Source organism: Hemicordylus capensis, chromosome 3 (genome assembly GCF_027244095.1).
Source record: "Hemicordylus capensis ecotype Gifberg chromosome 3, rHemCap1.1.pri, whole genome shotgun sequence".
Classification (NCBI taxonomy): domain Eukaryota; kingdom Metazoa; phylum Chordata; class Lepidosauria; order Squamata; family Cordylidae; genus Hemicordylus; species Hemicordylus capensis.
The window spans coordinates 120,334,094-120,358,559 of NC_069659.1; the positions used below are offsets into that span (position 1 = coordinate 120,334,094).

Below are 24,466 nucleotides of genomic sequence, written 5' to 3' on the forward strand. Positions count from 1 at the left end.
CAGCTGCGTCCATTTCTTGAGATAAATGACCTCAGAACAGTAGTACATCTGCTGGTCACCTCCAGACTTGACTACTGCAATGCTCTCTATGTGGGAGTGCCTTTACACATAGTCTGGAAACTGCAGTTAGTCCAGAATGTGGCGACCAGATTGGTCTCTGGGTCATCTTGGAGAGACCATATCACTCCTATCTTAAAACATCTACACTGGCAGCCGGTAAGTTTCGGGTGAGAGTACAAAGTTTTGGTTATAATCTATAAAGCCCTAAACAGCTTGGGCCCTGGGTATTTAAGATAACGTCTTCTTTACTATGAACCACACAGCCCACTAAGATCAACTGGAAAGGTTCATCTGCAGTTGCCACCGGCTTGTCTGGTGGCTACTCGGGGACAGGCCTTCTCCATTGCTGCCCCGAGGCTTTAGAACACACTTCCTGCTGAAATTATTTGTTGTATTTGTTGTATTGTTTTTATGACTGTTTTTATATGTTTTTATACTTTTAACATGATGTTTTTATTGTCTTTTTATTGTATGTTTTTAACTTTTGTAAACCGCCTTGGGGTTATCTTTTTAACGAAAGGCGGTATATAAATGCAAAAATAAATAAATAAATAAATAAGAGCCTCCCCATCTCTTACAACTTTTAAAAGGGCAGTCAAGACGCATCTGTTCACCCAGGCTTTTAATTAGATACTGTTTTGTTTTAATTGTGTTTTAATAGTTTTAACTTTTTAATTTTAATTGTTGAAATGTTTTAATCTTTTATTGGCGGTTTTTATTGTTTTGTAAACTGCCCAGGGTACTTGCATTTTGGGCAGTACAGAAATGTATTAAATAAATAAATAAACAAACCTTTTATTACAACTTTCTCATTAATCTTTCTTATTTTACTGCAATGAAGTAATATTTCGTAAGTCAAATCTATGTATGTCAACAATATAAAGTTATAATAAGAACCACAGACGCTCCTAAGCATCTTAATTAGAAAAAGTCTCAAATAGTTTGAACTTATTGCAAGCCTTTATAAAAATAATTATTTCACAGTGATACACTAGGCACTTAACATTATTGTAAGAAGCACAGCCTAAATTTGACCTGCCTAACCCTTCCTGCCATGTCTCAAAATTCCTCTCACCTACCATGCTAACCCAATTGCCATCAAATTTTACAACAGCTACAGTTTTCTGAACACCCACACAAGAATGAGTCATGTCCATCTAAGCCAGGACCATCCCTTACAATGGGCACAATTACAAGGTGGTTATGATTTCCTTCTTCTAGGAAAACTTTCCCGATTTACTATATTTACCATTCTGACTATCCATAACTGTGAATCATTTTCCTCCTACAGCTAAAACAGTAAAAATATATCCTTCACTTATTTTAACAATGAATTTGCATGATCACCTAAACTTCTCAATCCAATTTACAGAACTAGGAGAACTAGGGAGACCTGAATTCAAATCCCACTTCAGCCATGAAACTGAATAACTCCAGACCAGTAACTTGTATAAGCCTAGCATACTTCACAGGGTTGTTGTGAGAATAAACCACCACATACAACACTCTGGACTCCTTGGAGTAAGAGCAGGATATAAATGTAAATATAAATAAATAAAACTATTCATATATTTCAAGTCTGAACATCAAAGGGTACATGAAACTTAAAATGAATTAGTGGATGAGAATGATTAGTTAAAACAGATAATTTCTCACATAAAATGATTCTGCTTTATTTTGGAACTCTGGCTAGAGTAAGCCATGATTGCTTGGTTTGAGCAATCCTAGTTTATTCTAACCAGAATCAAAAGTAGAATTCTTCTGAGGCTTACATGCAAAGTGGGGGCAGAGTGTGTTCTCCCAAGCTCAGGAACATTGTGCAAAGCCAAGATTTAACCTTGGCTCCACATTACATTCAAATCAGTCCATTAAGTGCATTTCCAAGACACATAGTGAAGAAAAGGATTCAGTTAAAAATATTTATGTGATCAAACATATTATACTGAGATAAACAAATTATACAGTTTCTTGCTTCAAAACATTATTAAAGCAATAAATTGTTCCATGAAACATACATTCCTGGTCAGATAAGAAATCACATATACGAAAGTGACAACTGGTGTAAATTGCCATCCCTTAATAAAACAAATGTTACTATTAACTAAGAAAAAGCTTCTCACCTGCATCAGATCTTGCCTCTCTCTCTCACCCATACAGATAGCCTTCCTGATAGTCCGCAGCTCATTCATTATTGCTTGAGCTTCGTCCAACTTATAATTCATATGGGCATTTGACATTTTACGATCAATCCTATTACATAAACACACACCATAGTTTACTAAGTTTTGGTAATATCCAAGTTTGAAAAAGCGCTGGAGCTATGGTTGGAAAGGGGAAAGGAAGGACTAGACAAAGAAACAGGAAGCATAGGAATCTCCCATTCCAGGTGATGGCCAGAGGATGCAATGCACATGTGCCAAAGAAGAAGCGGAAAGCTATTAGGCCCTACAGGGATTGTTCCATGAGGAGCAGTTGGAGATTATATCCTATGCCAATGGTGCGCTATGCAAAAACCCGCATAGGAAGTTTTACTATTATTTAAAGTCCAGGGAATAAGAGATAAACACCAATAAACTACTTTAACATTTTTTTTACCAACATGCAAAGCGTGGTTACTATTTATACTAACAAACAATAGACAGAACACTACTCCAATCCTACTATTTTTCAACTCACTCTTGTAGCGTCTCCACTCCTTTCTCTTTGTACTGTAGCTCTTGCTTAATCTGTGTCAATTCTCGCTTTAATCTAGAAAGCTTGAGACCAAAAAAAAAGTCAGGGTAAAAATAAGCGACCACAGAAAACTAAATGGCTACAATTAAACATTAATAGATGTTCCTTTTGCCATTTCATTATTCAGTAAAGCCTCTTCCATTCCTAGACTAAGTAAGGCTAGATTTGCCACCCACCATAATTTCCAGTTTCATTAACACATAACTGGAGACATAACCAGTTATGTCATCGACTCCAGACATAACTGGAGTCGACTCCAGACATAACTGGAGTCAATTTTCTGTAAGGGTTAAAGTAAATTGAAACTATTTAATAAAAATTGCACAGACTATATTCAATCCATGTTGCTGTTTTAATATGTTTTTATTATGATGGCATAATAACATTCAGGTAAAAAAAGTTTTGCAATTGCTTCAGTTGAGACTATAGTGAAAAACTGGATGGAAAAATCTTTTATAAAATGCCACTAAACCAGTCTCTAAAAATGTGATAGATAGATAGATAGATAGATAGATAGATAGATAGATAGATAGATAGATAGATATCACACAAACAACATAATGGCATCATGCTGTTTCTAGTGCAGCGATTCCTAAGGTTTGTACTAAGAGCAATCACTACTGGAACACCAACTTTTTTGTGACCATTGTGCCAGTTCCTAGTAGTTGCTTCCTCTAAATTCCCACAAGCAGCAGCCATGGTGGATATGTATTTCTTGCTATAAAACTATTACAGCTTTTGTTTAGTGCCAATATAGAAACAATATCGTCTTTGCCTGCAAGCTTTACCAGCAGTGTAAATCCTACGCTTAGTGCATCACTTCAGATGGACCTATTTCAGACTCCTGGGCACATCTCACAATACATTTGTTCCAGAATGCTTAAGCAAAAGCAGAAAGCTCCTGCATTCGTTTAGCACACTTTCCATTTTTTTTGTCCCATGCGAACAGGCAAAGGCACTACAGACAACTTAAGACAAAGGATGAGATAAGGAGAGTCCACAATTTCTACAAGTTAAAGAAGTAGCTGGGGTGGTTTAGGAATATAGATGAAATGGGTTTGATAAGTATTTGAAAGATTAAATTGTGTTGATTTAATAGCAAAAGGAAAGAAGGTGTCCAAGGTAACAGTAGAAAACATGGCCAGACTCAAAAAGCTAACGGATAACAATGCACCTGGGGGCCAGCATGGTGTGATACCACATTGGGTTTGAGTGTGGGTAACTAAACTACTGCCCTGGGCAAGTCACTGTGTTTCAGCCTAGCCTATTTTACAGAATTATTGCAAAGTTATTCACTGTACAGTGCTATAAATACAATAAATAGCATATGCTTATAATTGAATATATATTCTACTATCACATTATTATTAAAATTCTAAAAGTATATCTTCCTGTGACGTCTTGCAAATAGTATATTACAAATAAAGCAAGCAGGAATAAATACAGTAATTAAATGCTTTCAGAACTGCTCACACAGAAAAAATACAGTAGTCACTAAACACAGATGCAATTACCCCACAAAAGTATGTATTTCATGAACTAGATTAATTGAAATGTTGGTAACAATTCTCTCTCCTTTTCCCGATATATTTGTAGTGCTTAACAATGCTTTATATTTGATAGTATCTTGTCAATTCTAATTTGTACATTTTTATTACTCACTATAAATTGATTAATATAGTCAATAAGAACAATGCTACCACCACTACTGAGGTTAGTCCAATACAGCATATGAACATACCACATGTGTATGTTAATAGGAATAATTATACAAGCACAGTTAGACTGAGTAGTTCTACATATTAATTATGAGAATGTCTTCACTTTGCTTCATCCCAATGTCTCGGGAATACTGCAGGCTAGGCTAAAGTATATATGGACAGCACAATCTGGCAGTCATGTAGCACACAATGGCAGAAAAAGAAACATCATTTGCTACTGGTGAATAAATTTATTTAAAAAGAATAAATTCTCACTGATTATATCATATACCTCAACAAATATCTTTCAAAACTTATAATTCTGTTTTTTAAAAACCATGGAACATTTGTACCAATCGTTTCGATAGCTACACAGGATCATTTTTCCATGGATTGAAGTCAATGGATTGAAATGCAAGCCTTTCCAGAGCTACCACCATATGTAAACTCTGTACAAAAAAGGAATACTTGGGTGGAGGGGTGGGGGGAAGCGGGTGTTAGGAACAATTTTCAACACAGAGTACTTACTCTATCACGCCGACTTGCTATTTCTGCTTTAATCTGACACGGGTCATATTTGGTATTGGCTGAAAATCCAGAGAATGCTGAACAAAAGCAAAACATTTTAAGTTAAACAAGTTTTTAAAAGTTCACAAAGGGCAATAAATAATAGAGTAAGCACATTTTTGTCTTGCTTTGTTAACAGCTTGATTTGATGTACCACTATTTCTATATGGTGCATAGTATTTATGTGCCACATACATAGAGATACATTAATTTCTTTGTATTCATACAGTAATCTCTTATTCTGCTGCAGCTAACATAGCAGCACAGAAACAAGTTTTCCATCTCAAAGCATTAGTTGAACTAAAAGCAATATGAACTGTTCAACAGGACAAACCATCTGAAAACTTCTCCAAGAAGCCAAATGAGAATTTCAAAACAGCATTTTATATTTTAGCCAAGGAAAAAGGTTTCCAAGTTGTATTTACCTTGAGATAAGCAAACCAGTTCAAAGTAATTTGTTTTCTTATAAACAGTACTTTGGAAACCTCAAGATCCATTAGCCAGCTTAGTTATGAAAATAAAATATCTTGAACTCAAAACACTTTAACCCTATTTTTAATAAAACAAAACTATTTATGAACTGCTACGAGCAAATACACAGTAGCTTAACTAGGTATTACTTACAAACAACTTGAGAAAATTAATAAAATACAAAATTATGTTAAACCCGTTAAAAATATAGATGATGATGAGAATGATGATAGGAGTCCATCCACACCCCACCCCACCCCAAGATAACCTTGGATCCTGACTTCCATGAACAGAGTGCCACTCACAGCATGGGCCTTTCCCACCTCCCTCATCAATCCCTGGCACCACCTCAAAATCTGCTTCTTAAGAATGGGGAAAACCTTTGGAATGGCATAGGATATGTTGTGGATATGTTGGGGGCAGGGTGTGCTGCACCAGGGAAAAGGAATGTGGGAGCGTCCCTGCTTGGACAAGTAGAAGTGCTTTTGCCTTTATTGTATTCCAGAAGTTCACATTAACACATTGTGTAGTCAGCTCTTAAACTGCTGTACAGTGTGCAGTATACAACTTTTCTGATGAGTGGCTTGTTAAAATCAGAATATGTTTTTTTTAAAGACATATAGTATAGAGCCACAGTACCTTGTAATTTTAACAAATGGGTGCATTTTTAACAGGGCAGTTTTATCGTATGACAATTAAGGAAAAAGTTACTTTTATAGTGATATTTTTCTGCGAAATAATGATGTGAACAGCTCCTCAGACACAAACTTGGGCTCACCAAAAGTCCACCAGTAACTCATTTTGGTGTCTGACATGTCAAACTTAAGATATCACAACAAAAAAACCAACATATATGGATCCAATATGTAAACCTAAAAACACACACACACAACAGAGTTGATATCCAATGATACAATATAACACACATACTTTAGAATATAATATGAAAATTATAATTCCAATAAATAATTTGTAAATGATCACAGATAAATGTATAAAACTAAATCACATACTATATTGGTCAAACTGATAACAGAAAATATTATATTATTAATATTTTCTTTCTTGAATTATATTTAATCATTACTAAAACAAGAACTTATATAAAATTAACCAACACCAAAAGAACCCCAACAAACTACACACACCTCACTATTTTGCTTTTAGATCAACTTGGATTACATCTTATACAAAACTTAGTTCACGACAGTATATCTTCCTGCCTGATGATAATTAATTAATATTATATTTATACCCCAAGTTAAAAAAAATTAAGACCTTATTAGAATAAAAAAACTTGGGGTGTGGTAACAAACCTAGTACCAAATTGTACTGCACAAATGGTTGCCATGTTAAATTAAAATTTAATATTTTCTATTGTCACTCTGACCAATATAGGACAAAATGTGCATTTTTAGTTTTATACAATTATCTGTGATCACCATTTACAAATGATTTACTGGAAATATAATTTTCATATTATACCCTAATTATGTCTGTTATTATTTATTCAATTTCTATACCACCCTTCCAAAAATGGCTCAGGGCAGTTTACACAGAGAAATAATGGATAAATAAGAGGGATCCCTGTTCCCAAAGGGCTCACAATTGAAAAGAAACATAAGATAAACACCAGCAACAGTCACTGGAGGTACTGTGCTGGAAGTTGATAGGGCCAGTTACTCTACCCCTGCTAAATAAAAAGAATCACCACATTAAAAGGTGCCTCTTTGCCAAGTTAGCAAGTAATGTTATACCATTGGTTATTGGATCTGTTGAGTGTGTTTTTAAACTTAAATCTTCAGAGGCAAAGTATTCAGTCTAGATAAAGCTAAGCTAATACTTACATGCCCATGGAATAAACAGGGAGAGCATACTATGAGCTACTTAAATCTTGATGATCATCTCCACAAACATACTCTGGACTACACCCATTATGACTGTTCTTATGCCTCAAGGTCTTAACTGATTACTGAGTAAGCTACAACATTTCAGTTTCTTCAGAATCAAACTCTGAGCCAGATATGTACACCTATTTTTATGGCACATTTTACAATTTAATTTCTTAGATTAATATTAGTTTATGGACATCTTTCCTGTAATCTACAAATCGGAAGGGCACACAACTTTCTGTTCTTAACAGAGCAACCATGTGGCAGCTACAGCCTAGATTAAAGAGAAGAATGATGTGCTTTAAGAAGCTATTTAATGTGCTTTGGCATATGGAAGTTCAGAGAAAAATAGCTTTCTTATCTATAATGGATCTCTGGAGATCCATGTTCACTCACAACTGGACTTATGAGTCTGCACAGTAGTCCTGTGAAGGAATATCAAGCTCCATGAGGCACTCTGAGACACACTGCTGAGGGGCGCACAAGGCACATTGCTGAGGTGCGCAAGACATATCTGTTAATTCCAGTGGGAGAGCGCCTTTCCTTTCAGTTCCTGAAGTGGCCGCTGCGATGAGCCAGAAAGATGGTCCGATGAGAGCCAAATAAAAGGTGAGACATTAATACTTGTGGAAAGCACTAGCAGTGGGGAAGGCCAGGCATGTGTTGTGAGTGAACACGGATCACCAGAAAGATCACCTGTTACAGGTAAGCAACTTGTTTATTCCTGTGCTGATCCATGTTCCCTCACAATGAGGTGATTAACAAGCTCCCAAGATGGAGGTGGGTGCTAGCCGTAGTTATAATACTTTTTTCAGTACCGCTGGACCGAAGTCAGCCTCAGCAGCTGAGCAGAGATCCACTGCATCGTGTCTCACAAAAGGTAAGTCTGAAGACCAGGTAGCTGCCCTGCAGGTATCTGTCATGACATATGGGCAGCAGAAGTAGCCATGGCTCTAGTGGAATGAGCCCTAACCTTAGCAGGGCCCTGTCTGTAGCAGGAGCAGTTAAGGTCAACAAGCAAGAGAATCTTTGGCATCAGATGGGGCGTCTCTGGTTACCCCCTCTATAGGAAATGAACAGATTATTGGATTTACGGAAAGACTTAGTATGGTCCAAATAGTAGATGAGCGATCTCGGAAGGCTAAGAGTGCATAGACTTTTCCAAGCATGTCAATGGGTTGAGAAAGAAAGTCAGCAGGATAATATCTTGGTCAAGATGAAAGTCAGAAATCACCTTGGAACAGAACGATGGGTTGGGACCACTCTGTCAGGGTAGAATTTGGTATAAGGCAAATCAGCCCATAAAGCAGAGAGTTCACTGACCTGTGATAGCTGTAAGGAAGGTGGTCTTTAGAGAGAGAGAGAGTCCGTAAAGATGGAGGAAAGAAGAGGTTCGAACGGGAGCTCAGTCGGGTAGAGTATGAGGGTTAAATTCTAAGGCTTGAAAGGCTTCTGCACAGAGGGAAACAAGTTAATGCCCTTAAGGAACCTCTTAGAGTCAGGATGCATAAAAACTGAATGGCCATCCCAGCCGAGGTGAGGGGTGGAAAGAGCGGAAAAGTGTACCTTGATGGAGGTGTTCAAAAGTCCCAACTGTTTGAGAGATGTCAGATATAGAAGGATTTGCTGTTAGAATCAGAGAAAGGATCGAAGTGTTTTGAGACTGCATAATGTATTTGCACATGTATTTTCTGGTGGATTTTTTCCATTTATTAAGGAGGATTTCATCTAATAATTTATCCTCCAAGCTGCAAGGTTGAGACTGTGATGGAGAACACAACCTGACTCAATGGAGAGCAAGTCATGAAGATGTGGGAGGTGAAGAAACTGTCCCTTGGACAACTGTAGTAAGGAAGGAAGCTACTGCTGTCTGGGCCACCATGGAGACAGGCAGTGAGTTCCTTCCTAGAAGATCTTGCTTGCCACCTTTGAGTAGTAGAAAAGGAGGAAACAGACGTCTTCCTGCTCCAGCCCTCGAGCAGAAAAGATGGCACTTTTTGTTTTGTCAGGGATGCAAATAGGTGTGCCCCACAGGAGAGTGTCATGGAGAACATTGTTGTTCAGCTCCCATTTGTGTTGGATGGGAAAGCTAGATCCCTGCTTAATGAGTCGACCAGCTTTTTCTCAACTCCCTTGATGTACAATCAGATAGATGTGATTGACCAGTAACCACTCCCACAGCTCAATCACCAGGTTGTTGAGAGACTGAGAGGATAACACCCTGATGATTTATGTATGCCATGGCAGTAGTGTTGTCCAGGTGGACTTGTACAGTATGATCTTTCAGGAGAGAGAGAAATGCCTTTAGAGCCAGGAAAACCACCAGAAGCTCATGAAAATTGATGTGAAGAGCTTGTTACTGAAGGGCCAACAGCCCTGAGTGTGTAGATCACAGCAGTGGGCTCCCCAACCTCATAGAGAGGCATCTGTGGTCACGGTGATTGAAGGGGATGGAAGGTGAAAGGGGATGCCCTGAGAGAAGGAATGAAGAGCTGTCCACCAGTGTAGAGTGGAGGACATGAGAGGATAGAGTCAGCCACATGCTCTGTTTGTCCAGGTTTGCTCGGAATATGGACAAAAATGGGATTGCTGCAAAAAAACAAATCAAGTGGACAATGGAAGAGTTCCTTTCGTCGGGAAGGTAATCACGTTTCAAATTCACATCCAGGATGGCACATATGAATGGGATGCATCTCTGCATTTGTAAGATCAACGTCTTCAAGTTGACAGTTAAGCACAAATCTGTTAGGACAGTCAAAGTGTAATGGACATGAGAAAGGAGAGAGAGAGTCCTTGCACTTCTTTGTTATCAGCCAGTTGTCCAAATAGGGATATATGGAGACACCCAGCATGCGAAAGTGAGCCATCATAGCACTCATATACTTAGTAAACAACTGAGGTGCTGTGGAAAGACTGCGAGGCACCGGTTTTTATTTGAGGTACTTTCAGGTGCCCAAGAGGAACAGGTGACTCTTGGGCACCTGAAAGTACCTCAAAGTAGAGTAGGAGTTGAGTGGACATATTTTGATTGATTGACTGACATCAAGTCGGTGTCAATTCTTAGCGACCACATAGATAGATTCTCTCCAGGATGATTTGTTGGGTGTATTTTACACCTGTATAAACAGGGAGAGTCTTAAATTGAATGGCATCGCCTGAAGAGACTATGCTCAACACCCATGCATCTGATTTTTTTAAAAATTCCAGTAGGGAAGGAGGGTCGAGGCGGTTAGGAGTCTGCAGCAGGAGTAGAGTTACTACCAGGTCAGAAGTGTGAAAAGGGCTGCTTGGGCTGGTCTTGAGGTTTGGCCTGTTGGGGCTGGCGGGGACACTGATTCTTGGAGAACATGGAAGAGCATCTGAAGTCCCTTTGATCCTTTTGCTTGAATTGAAATCTTTGTTTATTATAGGGCTTGCACCTCTAAGGGAACAAAGTCGGCTAAGGGCCGTTTTGGCCGTAAACTGAGACTTCTTCAACTTCTCCATGGTGTCATCTGTCTGTGAGCGGTGAATTTGTCAAGAAAGCTGTCTGGAAGATCAGGTAAATCTGCCTTCAAAGCATCCTGGATGAAGTGATGATATTTGGCCGTACAAGCCATATAATTTGCGATCTTCAAAGGAGAGACAGGAGGCCTAGTAAAACCTTCTGCCCGTCTCATCCGGCTTTCTATCCTCCTTATCAACCAGTGCAGAATGCTTCCTTCCCGATTTGCTGCTAAGAATGAAATCCATAACAAGAGAGTTTGGAGGAGGATGCTTAAAAGGGAAGGGGCAGGATTACTCTTGCACCCTATACAGGCCCTCCAGCTGTATTCCCTCTGTGCAGCTGAGTGCACGAGCACAGGAATCTAGCTCCCACTCAGCTGATTCCAGCTGCCACACAGTCTCCCCCTGTGCTGGGATGGCTGCTTTATTTGATGCCTTCCCCCCTTCCCCAGTGCTGTCTTTTCCCCTTCCGCTGTGTTGACTTGCAAAAATCAGCTCTCTCCTGCAAGCACAGAGTCCCAAGCAGCAGCGGGGAAGTGAGGACTGGCTGTGCTGCTGCCTGTCAGCCAGCCAGTCTCAGCATGCATGGCACGGGAATGCTAGGTAGGAGCTACCAGCAGGCAACAGTTCAGCAGCCACCAGACATGTAACCAGGGTAGGGCAGGCAGGGCACGTGCCCTAGGAGCCAGTTGCAGGGGGTGCAAAGTGCCTGCCATGCCCCATTCCTGCGCCCAACCACCACATTTTTTAAAAAAATATTATTATTATTGTGAAAATCCCCGGCGGGCCCTCTGCTGCTCACCACTGCCTGCTGCAGCCCTCACCCCCCTCACTCGTGCAGGCGTGACTCTGAGCCAGGGCGGGCAGGCGCTCTCCCATTGGCTGCGAGCCTGCAGAGAGTGTGTGCGGTGCCCACCCCATCCCCAGGAGCCCCCGCCCCGAGCGAGCACCACTCGCCGATTATTTTCAAGCAGTGTTTGCTGCTTGAAAGCCTCTATTCCCCTTTCTCTTCCTCCAGAGAGGGAGAGAAAGGGAGAATAGATGATTTCAGGCAGCAAGCCTGCCTGAAATGAGACCGAAGAGCTCGCTTGGGCTTTAAGGAGCTCAAGGCCACGCCTCCTTGTATGTGGCCACACCCCTTTGTGACATCACACACAAAAGGGGCATGACCTCGAGTTCCTTAGAGCCCAAGCAAGCTCTTCGGTCTCATTTCAGGCAGGCTTGCTCCCTGAAAGCATCTATTCTCCCTTTCTCTCCCTCTCTGGAGAAAGAGAAAGGGGAATAGAGGCTTTCAGGCAGCAAACGCTGCTTGAAAATAATCGGCAAGTGCTGCTGGGGGCGCTCCTAGTAGCCCATGCGTGGGGGGGTGTTCGTTCTGGTCAGAACTGGCCGGAAGTAGCGCCCATGGGCGCACGTGCTACTTCCAGCCAAGAACGGGGAAGGGGTGGCAGCTCCCTGCTGAGCTTAGGTTCAGAGGCCTCAAGATTCCTTGCTTCTTCCACCTTCAGCATGGAAAGTGAGCTGTTTTCTTTTACTGTAAAGCAGACCATTTGGGGGAAGCAGAGAGAGGTAAACATAATATAGATTATTTCCTTCTTCCCAATGCTCTGCTTTTTAGCCATGGCGATGGATGTTTGAAGTGAAAAGGATGGAGGTGGCAACAGGGGCGGGGGGAGGAAGAAAGGCGATTGTAATAAAGAAAAACTTAAACGAAGTTGCGAGAGGAAGGGCAGGTGTGGATCTGGGTGGGAGATCTGCTTCTTTTTCTTGCAGTTGAAGCTGCAGCATATTTTCTCTGAAATAGGTCCCATTCACTTCAAGGGGACTTGAACTTGAGTGTGTGTGTGTGTGTGTGTGTGTGTGTGTTTAACTCAGAAGAAAACTTAACTATGGCCTATGAGGCTAACTCCCAGGTAAGTGTGTGTGTGAAGTTGGAACCTCCTCAGCTCCAGTAAAAATGCATCTGATTGCAAGCAAAAGAGGCAGTAATTCTTCTGCTGCATCCCTGCTGAACTGGTTTCTTTAAGCACCCTGACCCCATTCCTGAATGCTAGACAAGAGGAAGAAAAATTGATTCTGAATATGAGTTCTTCTCTCAAGGGTGGAAAAGAATTAGAGCCCAACATGCCCCATGGTTTCCTTTTTTGTTTGGGATCTTACTCTGCTGCAACCCGATCCATGTGTGATACCTTGGGGAAAGAAGTCCTCATGTTCTAGTTGAAAGAACATCATTTTCCTCTCCTTTAACGTTCCGGAAGGCGGGGGGTGGCAGTACTGGAACAAGTTGCGGGGGCTGGGGGAGGAGTGGTCCCTCTAGTTTTTTTCATCTCTGTGCGGAATGAATTTTGTTCTGGGTGGCAGTATCAAGGCACTGTGTGCACAGATGCATTCAGAATCAGTGCCTTCCCCCTCGCGACCCCTGCCTTCATTTGCTGTTGCATGCTAAAGACGGGGGTGGGATGGCAGAGAGAAGTCAAACCAGGCATTCAGGTGTGCAATTCTTTTATGCCTTTATGCCTTTGAGGGGTTGCAGATAGAACTGTAAGCCTTTTGAGTGGGAACTAGATCATGTCTGTGCTTTGCATAGCATTAACATAGCATAGCAGTTATCTGAAAGATGGGTGTCAGATGTTTGGACAGGGGCGCAATTTCAGTGCTTCCCCTAGGCACTGTTTCCCTAGATAAGCCCCTGGCAGCCACCCTCAGGTCTCGCTTTCACCTCCCTTGTGTTCACGTCCCTTCACTTTCTCCTCCTCTTCATCCCCTTCCTTCTCATCCTCCTCCCTTCTCATCCTCCTCCCTGCTTGTTTCTCTTTTTACTTGGCTTTGTTTGTTCTTTTATGTTTAGTAGTTGGTACTACTGCTACTACTATTTCTGGTGTTACTGTAAGCTCTGTTTTTCCTCTTCTGTCTTTCTCTGCCCCTTTTTCCTTTTGGGACCCCTCTGGAGTCAGAGTTTGGGGCACAATTTTTGGTTGCTGTTTCGTTTCTTTGGACCTTAACCACCACCCCTTGCTCTTCTCCTGCACATCCCATTGCTACATTCACAGCACTCTCCTCTTTGGGCTCTCCTCCCCCTTTCTCTTCCTCATTTCATCCCATTTCATCTTTCCTTCCTAGTTCAGAATCCCTCTTCCCACCCACCCTTTCCCCCACTTCTCTGCTCTTTTCTGATTTTCTTGCTTTCTCTTGTCTGCTTTTCCTCCCCTCTCTAAATGCATCCCTATACCCCTCACATTGTCCTCGTTCTTTCTCTCTCACTCTTTCCACTGTTACTCTTTGCGTCTGTCACATTCCCTCTTGTTTTACCCATTTTCCCTCCCATACCAGTCCTTACCCTTGCTGTTGCTTCTGTGTTTTAAGACTCAGAAGAAACTCCACATGCAGCAATCTCAGCCTTTTGTGTAGTCTGTTATTTGACAGTAATCTCCCCTATTACTGTCCCTGAGGATGGAGACTGGGGGAGGAAATGATTGGGTGTCCTTTTTAACAAATTCAAGTTGCATTTCGTAGAGTTGAGAAGAACCAAGCTTTTATCAATTTTCTTTGTAAATTAACACTTTGCAAACTTGAATTGCTAATGGGTGGGAGGGAGGTGTTTGGGTGAAGTTTGCAAAAGGATTAGGAAGCTGCCTGCAATTAATCTAGAGATATTAAATGGTGTGGAAAATATAAGTAGTCACCAACTAAATGTCTTTCCTAGCATTATCTGCTTGCAAAGGCCCTCTTTCCCCATATGTCATAGTGGGATAGTCAAATGGCCACATTTGAGGAGGAGGAGGAGGAGAAGAACCCCACATAGGAAGATGAAGCTTTTAGAGAAAAAAGTGCTGTAACACCTTGCTACACGTGCTTGCTGCTTGCCTTTGCAATACTGTGAGGTCTCTGTTTCTTGTAAAATGAAAGAAAATATTGCCTTCTTCCCAGTTGGATTCAGAAAATGTGATTTTTTTGGGAGAAAACAACAAGAAAGGTGTAGCACGGGTTCTTCAATATTTGGAGTATTACTCCATTCCATTTAGCGTTAGTTCCATTGAATTGATTCAGCATCAGGATTGGGAGTCTGAGCTCAGTTTCACATAACATGGCTCTGAGGTGAAGTTCTCTACTCTAGTGTGTCTGTTTGGAGAACGACAAACTTTGCAAGAGTCAGTATCATGATCCACCCCCCCACCAAAAAAAACCCAAATCAAACATTCACCATGCCTGTCAGAGGACGGGAGGGTACCCCTGCAGGACTTACAGCGTTTGAATGTCTTTTCAGTGTCCAGAAGACAAAAGAGTAGTCAAAAGACTAGTCTGGGGTCAAAAAACGAACAAACTGTATAAATGACCAAAACCGAAAGGAAAATCCAAAAAGTATTCCAAAAAATGGTCTTTAATCAAGCCAAATATTTTTTTTAAAAAACAATGTATTCAGAGGGAGAGAGAGGGAAGAGTGGACACCTCTGCAATTTGACAAGCACAGCCGACAAGAAGGAACTGAGGGGAAAGGTGCCCTCTTGTCGGAATTAACAGGCACGTTTTGCGCACCTCAACAATGCCAGGAAGCTCCTCACAGAGCTTGATATTTGTCTGCAAGACTACTGCACAGGCACAGAAGCCCAGTTGCAAGGGAACATGGATCACCAGAGAACTTTACTACTGGTAGCAATATATTATCAGCAACCTTTCCACAGCTTCAGTACTGCAGTGCAAACAAAAATAATATATAAACATGAAACCGCTTTAGCACAAATCAAAGACAGTTTTGTTAGAAATACCTTTTAGAATTTAGTCATTAAGGAAAATCAACTAATATCCCGACAGCTCCAGATGTCTTAAAACAAGTTAGACTTACAGCTTTGAAGTAGATAAACTTCAAGCAAAAGCAAGGCAGATGTTGAAGACTTCTGTTAAAAACAGTTTATTTTTCTAGGTTGCTGAGGAGTTACAATCATATTAAGGAGGACAAAGACCTTGGTTCTCTAAATTTATGCTACATAAATAAAAATGTCTTTGTTCAAGACAACATGCAATTGCTTTTTAAAAAACATCTCAGGGAATAACCGACAGTTTTGAAAACTATGGAAAAATATTTTATAAACAGAATTACTCATATTGTAAAGCTACAATTATAACTGGACTGTTTTTCCCTTATTCTATTTTGGTCATCTCTGGTACCATCTATATCTGTGGAGGAATTTAACTTTCATTGAAAATTGGCTTGAACTGGCATTGCAACAGCAACACTGAAACATTCTAAGCACATGACCATGAGGAAAACAAAGATAGCCATGGGAGCGCTATTTTATTCTATACTACAGGCTTTTAAGGCATTAGAAAAACATTTTAAACATGCTGCGCTTCTTTAGATTCACATATTTTTCAGAACTTGATTTGGATGAAGAATGAAAACTCATTTAAAGTTTCTTTTTAAACAGCACTTACATTCTGTAATGATACTAATCAGAGAGCTGCTTTACATGTGTGCATTTCTCTCTCTTTGTTTTTCCCAGCACAGCATACACACTCAGACTTCACATTGTACACACATACAAATTCTCTGGATCCCAGCCCTAGTCTGATGCTTGAATTCCTGACCTTAATTTTCATTTTGTGAGCACACAAGGTTGAAGACCCATAGTCTGAATTTTCTTTTATTAGGCATTCTGTGGCCCCAATCCAAAGTGGGATATCAAACCATACAAGTTGGACTTGTGCTGTTTTTGGCACCATTACATTGCAGCACAATCTGCTGTTTAAAATCCCTTGAATTTAGAAAGGATGTCGTGATACAAGAGCGAATGTTCTGCTGTTAAGCCAGAAACAAATTTAAGCCCCATTGCATTTGCACAATCCTTTAAAGATATTCCCAAGTCTTACACTCCAGCCACAGAAAATATCAGTAACACTGACTGTCAATGAATTCCACAACAAGAATCAAAACATGACATGGCATATGATGTTGTCATACTCCTGCATGTGAAGTAGTGTTGTAAAGCTTAGAAGAATGGTTTGTGAAGGACACACGTGACTCTGTTTGCTTTTAGGAGGACCCTAAAGACATACATGTTTTCCCAGACTTTTAATTGAAATCTAAATTTTAATATGTTTTCATTTATTGAGATTTTATCTGTTTTAATTTTAACTTATTTATATTGTTTTATATTATGTTATAATTTGCATACCGCCTGGAGATTTCTATATCAGGTGGTACAGAAAACAATCAATCAACAGAAACACAGAACAGCATACATACTATTAGACATAATTAAGCATGATTGACATTAAGGACACAATTCAGTCAAAACTAACTTAATTTCAATGGGACTTATTCATGATTAACTTAGTCTGGATGCTCTCCACGGTTTTCAGCTGAAATTAACTTGCAGAGTGGAAAAGAGAATCAGTTGAAGTAAATATCAAGAAAAGCAAACGTGTATTATAGAAGCCTTCTGGGGTGCTTTTTGTTAAAAACAAAAATAATTGTTGAGGGAATGTTACACAAACCTATATGTAAAGTCTAGTTTGATCTTTGATTTTGCAAGATTCTATAGGCAGACAAAAATGTAAGTCTTCTATTACAATGAAAAACAAAAATTGTTAAAAACAGGGTTATTAAAACAATACTGTCACTGAATGAAAATATATTTGAAAACATCTACAAGATCAGATTTAGATTTTAGAACCTACTCTAAATTACAAAAGCAAAATTTGCAATCGCTTCAACAAAAACGTTCAGAAAGAACGAAAGAAAGAGTTACAGAGCTTAAGTCATTGTACACAAACATCAAAACAAATTCTCAGCATGCACAAAGAACTTCTTAAAAATGAAAATGCCAACCATCAGTTGTTTAACAGGGAAGAAGGGGCAATAAATCCACACACACACAACCCAAAAAAAGGAAAGAGGCAGGATGGGGGGGGGATGACAGAGCACTAAAATCAAAACCACAAGCAGGGAAAGTTCCCAGAGGTGCTATTAATTAATTAATTAATTAATTGTTTATTCAATATTGCTTGGTGCATTTCAAGCACAAGCTGCTCTTCTTCAGATGAAGCTATTAAAACGATGTATGAAATTTTTTTTTTAAGTGTACACACACAAAAACCACACACAAAAATTTATGGTACTCCATACATTATTTTTATAGTTGCCTCTGAAGAAGAGTATCTCAAGCTCAAAACGCATTGGGCAATGTTTAATAAACTCTTTATTAATAATTTGTCATCATCTTTAGGAACTTCCTCCACTTCAGCAATAAATCCAGGCCTCCACTTCTCCTCCTGAAGACTGGAATGTTGGCTTTTTAAGAAGGGCTCCACAATCCAGGCTGTTGGAGCAGGGACCATATTTTTGAGCATGTAATCCAGCTAAGGACATGTACAAAAGTCTAGAATTTAAATGTAGATTATCTGGGTAGAAAAGGTAAACTTACAACTGGCATAAGAGCGACTGTCATCCTCACACATTTTATGCAACTGCTGGTATTCTTCTTGTGCTAGTTCAAAACGCTGCTGCTTAATTTGGTAAATTTCCTTTTTGGCATTAAGTGCTTCCTGGGCAACAATTAAATATTCCTTTAACATGCGCTCCTGCTCTCTTCTCCACTGCTCTCTTGGGTCCTCAATTTGGGTCAGTTCTGAAGAAGGAAAAAAAGTATTGAAATATACTAAATGGTGAAGTGTGTGTGTGTGTGTGTGTGTATGCGTGTATATGTGTGTGTGTGTGTGTGTGTGTGTGTGTGTGTGTGTGTATAAAATAATTACATGACAAATACCAATTTACTATGTCCAGAAAAATGAGCAACCATCAATATCTACAATAACCTTTAATTGGAATGTAGTTTGTTACATTTGTGTTTCATCGTACTGCTGAGTAGGATTGTGCATGTTGGTAAGAATTGGAATTACACTCTAGAATTCCCAGGCCGCACCACAAGGAGGCAGTTACTCACAGAGCAACTGCCCCAAGTAGGAAGGCGGAGAGGTTAAAAGCTGCCCAGGACTGGCATGGGGAAAACCGGGTGGCTGTGGCGATTCTTGGGAGCATCTGCGGGATGAGCAGGGAGTGACAAAGCGAGCTAGACACTTGGATGGGGTGGCTGGGATCCGCAGGGATGCCTGGGAGCGACATAGTTCCTCTGAAGCAGAATTCAGACTTTTACCAACATGCACAGTCCTACTGCTGAGGATTTCACAGAAGTGTTAGCAGCAGCTCTGAATGAGGGGTTAGATTGAGGGACAATGACGTGCCCAAGCCAGTGGCTGACAACCTGACCAATGTAGCAACGATGCAGTGGGGGTTGCATCCTTGCAGCAAGAGGCTGCTCACTGCTGCTGTGCCCGTGGGGGGTAGATGGAGATTTTTGGCAATCTCTTCTGCCTCAGCAAGTACCCTGTGCCCTCAGAATGTACCTGAGGGTGCATGACCCTCACAGAGCAGAGGACACTTCTAAAAACAGAAAAGATTACCGAAAATAGTTTCCCACCCCTGCAGTGGCGCTAAGCTCTCCAACTAGTACAGTTGTGTCTTCCTGGTGTGTCAACTCTGCCTTAGTCAGGATATCCGTCAGTGATCTGAAAGTGACTTTGTGCTTTACATAGTAACCTAGGCACCTTGCGTTTCACACTTCTTAACAAAGTAAATGGGTGCCTTCCTACACCAGCAGAGAAAGGAACACTGGTCTTGCCGTGGGTTCTTTTTCCCTGTGTCTGGAGCTCCTCATTGCTGGGTTGACTAGATTGAATGCTCGACAGAGGACTGGAATTCTTTTGTCAGGCTAGCTTCCTGCCACTGGCGGGTGCCTTAACCCAGTTCCAGGACTGACTCGAAGAGTGGCACTATAGAAAGAGTGAATTGCCTAGACGACACTAAAGTTGAATCAACAAGCATAGTAACATATATAATAATAACAGTCATGAACAAGAGATAAGAAACAGGTATAGGCAGCGCTAACACTAGGAACCCTAGTGTTAGGAGCTAACACTAAGAGCTGACTCCACTAAAACCAACCCTGATTTCCACCAATATCGTCTGTCCATCTCATAATAATAATACATCTGGGTGGGTATGAGGAGCTCCAGACACAGGGAAAAAGAACCCTTCACGGCAAGGCCAATGTTCCTTTTTCCCCTGTGCTGGAGCTCCTCATTGCTGGGACATGCCCAAGCATGATGACTAGAATGGGAGGGAGAACGTTTTACAGAACCTGCTGAAGCACTCTATGGCCGAAAGCCACCCGATCTGCTGCAAATGAGGAAGTTTTATAGTGTCAAATGGAAGGTGTAATAGATACCCATGTAGCCGCCCTACAAATGTTCAATAAGGAAGCATGAGCCGAAAAGGCAGCGGATACCGCTGCACTGCGATTAAAATGTGCAACAACCCCTTCTGGGGTAGAAAGATTAAGCACCCTATAGGCCAGAAGTATACAGGATCTAATCCGATTGGACAGGGAAGCCTTAGAAGCTTTGCGCCATACGGAAGCTGGTTGGAAGGAGATGAACATTGCATTGGTCTTACGCATTTCCCTGGTACGTCTGATATAGACACTGAGGACTCGGTGAACATCAATGTTATGCCAAAGTTTCTCCTTATGGTGTGTAGGGCCCGGACAGAACGGTGGAAGGACCACATCTTAGGAACGATGGAACACTGTGTTGATCTTGGGGATGAAAGTGGGGTCTAACTTCAAAACCACTGCATCCTGTTGGAATACACATAACCTCCTTGCGTACAGAAAGGACTCCAAGCTCAGAAATCCTCCGTGCCGATATGATTGCAACTAAAAAGAGAGCTTTGAATGAGAGCAGCTTCAAACTAATAGATGTCAGAGGCTCGAATGGGGACTGGGTCAGGGCACTGAGTACCCTGTTCAAATTCTATGATGGAAATTTCTGGACCTAAGAGGTTGCCAGATTGGATGCCCCCCTCAAAAATGAGCAGTGTGTGTGTGCGCATGTGTGTGGTGATGCCGAACCCGGTCCTGAAATTTTTAGGACTGAGGCCAATGAGGAGACTTGTCTTTTCAGTGTACTGGCCCGAAAATGAAGTTCCCTTCCTGCTTGCAAGAAGGCCAACACCTCCGGTACTCAGGTGGACAAAGGATCCTAGTGCCTATGGGTGGATCAATGGGAAAAAGCCACCCAAGTTGCACTGAGTAGTAGTAGTAGTACTGAGTAGTAGTGGACGCACTGAGTCAAGGCAGGATGCAATAATTGTGTCCTGTACTGATTCGGATCATCTTACCATGGTCTTCTGGGCCAATGAGGCGCCACCAGTATTAATCTTGCCTGTTTCACCACCACCTTGTGGATGGCTTTGGTTATGATGGTGATAGGAGGGAAAGCATATATCTTTCGGCCACGGAACCATGAGGGCGTTGATCGCTTCTGCCCGGGGTGACTGGAACCTGGCGAAGAACTGAGGGACCTGGTGGCTGAGATGAGTTGCGAACAGATCCACCTCCGGTCATCCCAGATGCTGGGATATCTGATGAAAAACCTGGGGATGGAGTGCCCATTCAGCCGGATCCACTATCCGCCGACTTAGCCAGTCTGCTTGTGTGTTGCTGACACTACTGAGGTGTTCTGCGCAGGGTGGATTTGATTTAAATCAAACTGATTGAAATCACGATTGAAATCACGATTGAAATCACTAGCATGGTGGATAAAAATCCTAAAAATCCGATTTAAATTAAAAAAAATCCGATTTAAATCAAAAATCCGATTTAAATCAAAAAATCGGATTTTTTTAAATTTAAATTGGATTTTTTTGATTTTTATCCACCCTGCTAGTGATTTAAATCGTGATTTAAATCAGTTTGATTTAAATCAAATCCACCCTGGTTCTGCGGTAATGGACTGTAGGTACTTCTCCGCCCAAGAGAAAAGGCTGGTCTCCTCCATCAATAATTTCGACTGCTTTCCCCCCTGGCGATTGATATAAGCCTTGGTCGTCATGTTGTCCGTCCGTAGCAAAACATGACTGCCTCATAGAAATGGAAGAAGATTCTTGAGTGTCAGGTTGGCTGCTCGCAGCTCTAACCAGTTTATGCTTCCTAGCTGTTCCGTCTCTGACCAAACCCCTTGCGCTAATTGGTCCTGGCAGTGCGCCCTTCACATGAGGCTGGCGTTGGTTGTGACCACAGTCCTGTTTTGGATCTGCCCTTGCTGATTGCTGGGGACAAACAGCAATGGAAAGACTCTTTGACCTTGCGATGAAGGTGAATCTGTTGGTAGTTCCTGGCCATAATTCCTTCCTGGTGTGGTAGGAGGAGCCACTGTGTGGGACGAGAATGCCACCTGGCCCATGAGATACATTACATACATGCTACCATAGACCCCAGGAGCTGAGCAAGGAGCATGAGGTCCACTGACCTGAAGCACAGAAGTGGACAAATCAAGGAGGTCAACTTGATCCTGTGTTCCTCCGGTAGTGATATTATGCCTCGGGTCGTATTGAATACTGCCCCAAGATGCTGAAGGGTTTGTGGAGGACACAAGTGACTCTTGTCCATTTTGACCATGAATCCATGGTCTGCCAAGCACTGTAAGGTAAGTTTCACCTCATTCTTGGCCTGATGAAGGGACGACGCCCAAATCAGCAAATTGTCCAAGAAGGGGTAAATGTACACCCCCTGTTGACGAAGGTGTGCTATGACAGTGACCATGAGTTTTGTAAAGGTCCGAGGTGCCGGCAACAGGCTGGAAAGGAGCACTGTATTGTATTGAAGACCATTGTACGAAAAACAGAGAAATTTTCTGTGTTGTGGAGCAATCGGCACATGGAGGTAAGCCTTGGTCAGGTCCACGGAAGCCAGAAAGTCTCCTGGACGGACTGCCTCCTTGATTTTTCTTTCGAATGTATTTGTTCAGCCCCTTGAGGTCCAACACTGCTCTCCATGACCCAAAAATTTTTGGGAACTAGGAATAGTGAGCAGATGCCATGCCATGAGTCTATCAAGGGTACCTTGATAGGCATTGCTTTCTTTTTCTCTTTTGTTTCAACCAAAACTGGATCCAAGGCCGGACTGAAAAGACTTGTCCCAGAGAAAGGTGATACTGTAAGCGCTAACTTGGATTTGGTATCCACTTGCCATGATTTTAACCAGAGTGACCTCCTTATCGCTACCCCCAATGCCATAGCCCTGGATGCCTGCTGGATGCAATCCAGGCTAGAATCTACCATTAACAAAGCTGCCTTGGCCATCTTATTGATGCCCTGACATAGCTTAATGTTCTCAGGTAGCACCAATGTGACAAGCTCCTTAGCCCATAGTATAGAGGCATGAACAAATATAGACTTGGTAGTAGCAGCTTTGATAACAGTAGCCGAGGCCTCGTGAGCTTTTCTAAGTAAAACATCACACTTCCTATCCTCTGAAAGCTTCAACTGTTCCTGACCCTCTGTATTCAGCAGTGACCCTGACACCATCTGCGCCACTGGTGGGTCGATACAGGAAACAGCTAGGAGGGAATTGGTCTCCTGATTAAGTGTATAATGCCTTTTGGGGTAATTCCCTATTAGTTTTGACAAAGCTGGTTGCTGCCACTCTACCAGCACCACCTTCTGAAAAAGAGATGGGAAAGGAACTGAAGCTGAGGAGCTAGCTGATGTTGGGAAGACATCTTTATCTAAGTCACCTAACAGAGGTTTGTGCGATCTCAGCTGGTGCTACATCCTTAATGATTCTCTTTGCCTTGAAAAGCAATAATTCAAAATCTGAGGAAATAAACAGATGATTAGCAATCGGTGTTGGTTGTACTATGTCCTCCTCAGACAATTCCCCTTCCTCCTTATCTGAATCAACTGGTTGATGAGGAACTGGAGATCCAGAATCAGATCCAGAAACAGGAGCATCCCTATATGCAGTGCCTTGGCCTCTGGACAGAACAGAAGGGACATGCAACATAAGTTGTGTAGATGAAGTAACTGGCAAGGTCTGAGACACAGAAGCAGGCAGCTGCCCAATGGGTATAGGTGGCTGCCCATCAGGCATGGCAGATGCTCTGGGCTGAGATTCCAATGGAGAAGGAACCTTAGGTGGCACTACTGGAGATAATGTGAGCAGCTGTCTAACCGGCCCGTTAGGGGGTGGTGACTCAGAAGAGGATGACTGGCCGTTCCATCTGTGGTGCTTACGTGTCAATGTTTCAGCAACAAATCTGCTCCTTTCTGAGAAAGGGATGGCCTGTCTTCCAGGGCTAAAATCAGGTGACAAAGAAGAGATAGGAAGTCTCTGGGGAGGCAACATGAGTCTGGCTGGTAGAACTGCAGGAATAATGCTGGGAGGCACTGTTCTAAGGGGCAAGCACTCCCTCACAAAACACTCCTTTAGCCACCCCCCAATATCAGGAGAAATAGAAGGTGCTGCCCCTGGAAGGACAGGCACTGTGTTACTTACAGAGGCTGCACTGGGCAGTCCAGAAGTCACCCCCGTTGGCAAAAGAGACAGTGTTGAATCTGCCAGCATGGCTTGATCAGGAGGAACTGCAAAGACATTGATATGGCCGGCCATACAGAGAGAGGCGTGGAGGGCAGTCACAGTCCAGCCAGCTTCCCCTCATCAT

The 24,466-nt window shown here is 41.8% G+C and overlaps 1 protein-coding gene across 3 annotated transcripts in view; it reads right to left on the bottom strand.

Moving 5' to 3' along the window:
* WWC3 (WWC family member 3) overlaps window positions 1–24,466 on the bottom strand; it is a 136,042-nt gene that overhangs the window by 72,632 nt on the left and 38,944 nt on the right. For all 3 annotated transcript variants that reach the window (XM_053308470.1, XM_053308471.1, XM_053308469.1), the window contains exons 3-6: window positions 18,331–18,534; window positions 5,022–5,098; window positions 2,737–2,816; window positions 2,181–2,310 (exon numbers count right to left, since the gene is read on the bottom strand). In XM_053308470.1, the coding sequence (XP_053164445.1) occupies window positions 2,181–2,310; window positions 2,737–2,816; window positions 5,022–5,098; window positions 18,331–18,534 (491 nt within the window). The remainder of the gene's footprint in view (window positions 1–2,180; window positions 2,311–2,736; window positions 2,817–5,021; window positions 5,099–18,330; window positions 18,535–24,466) is intronic.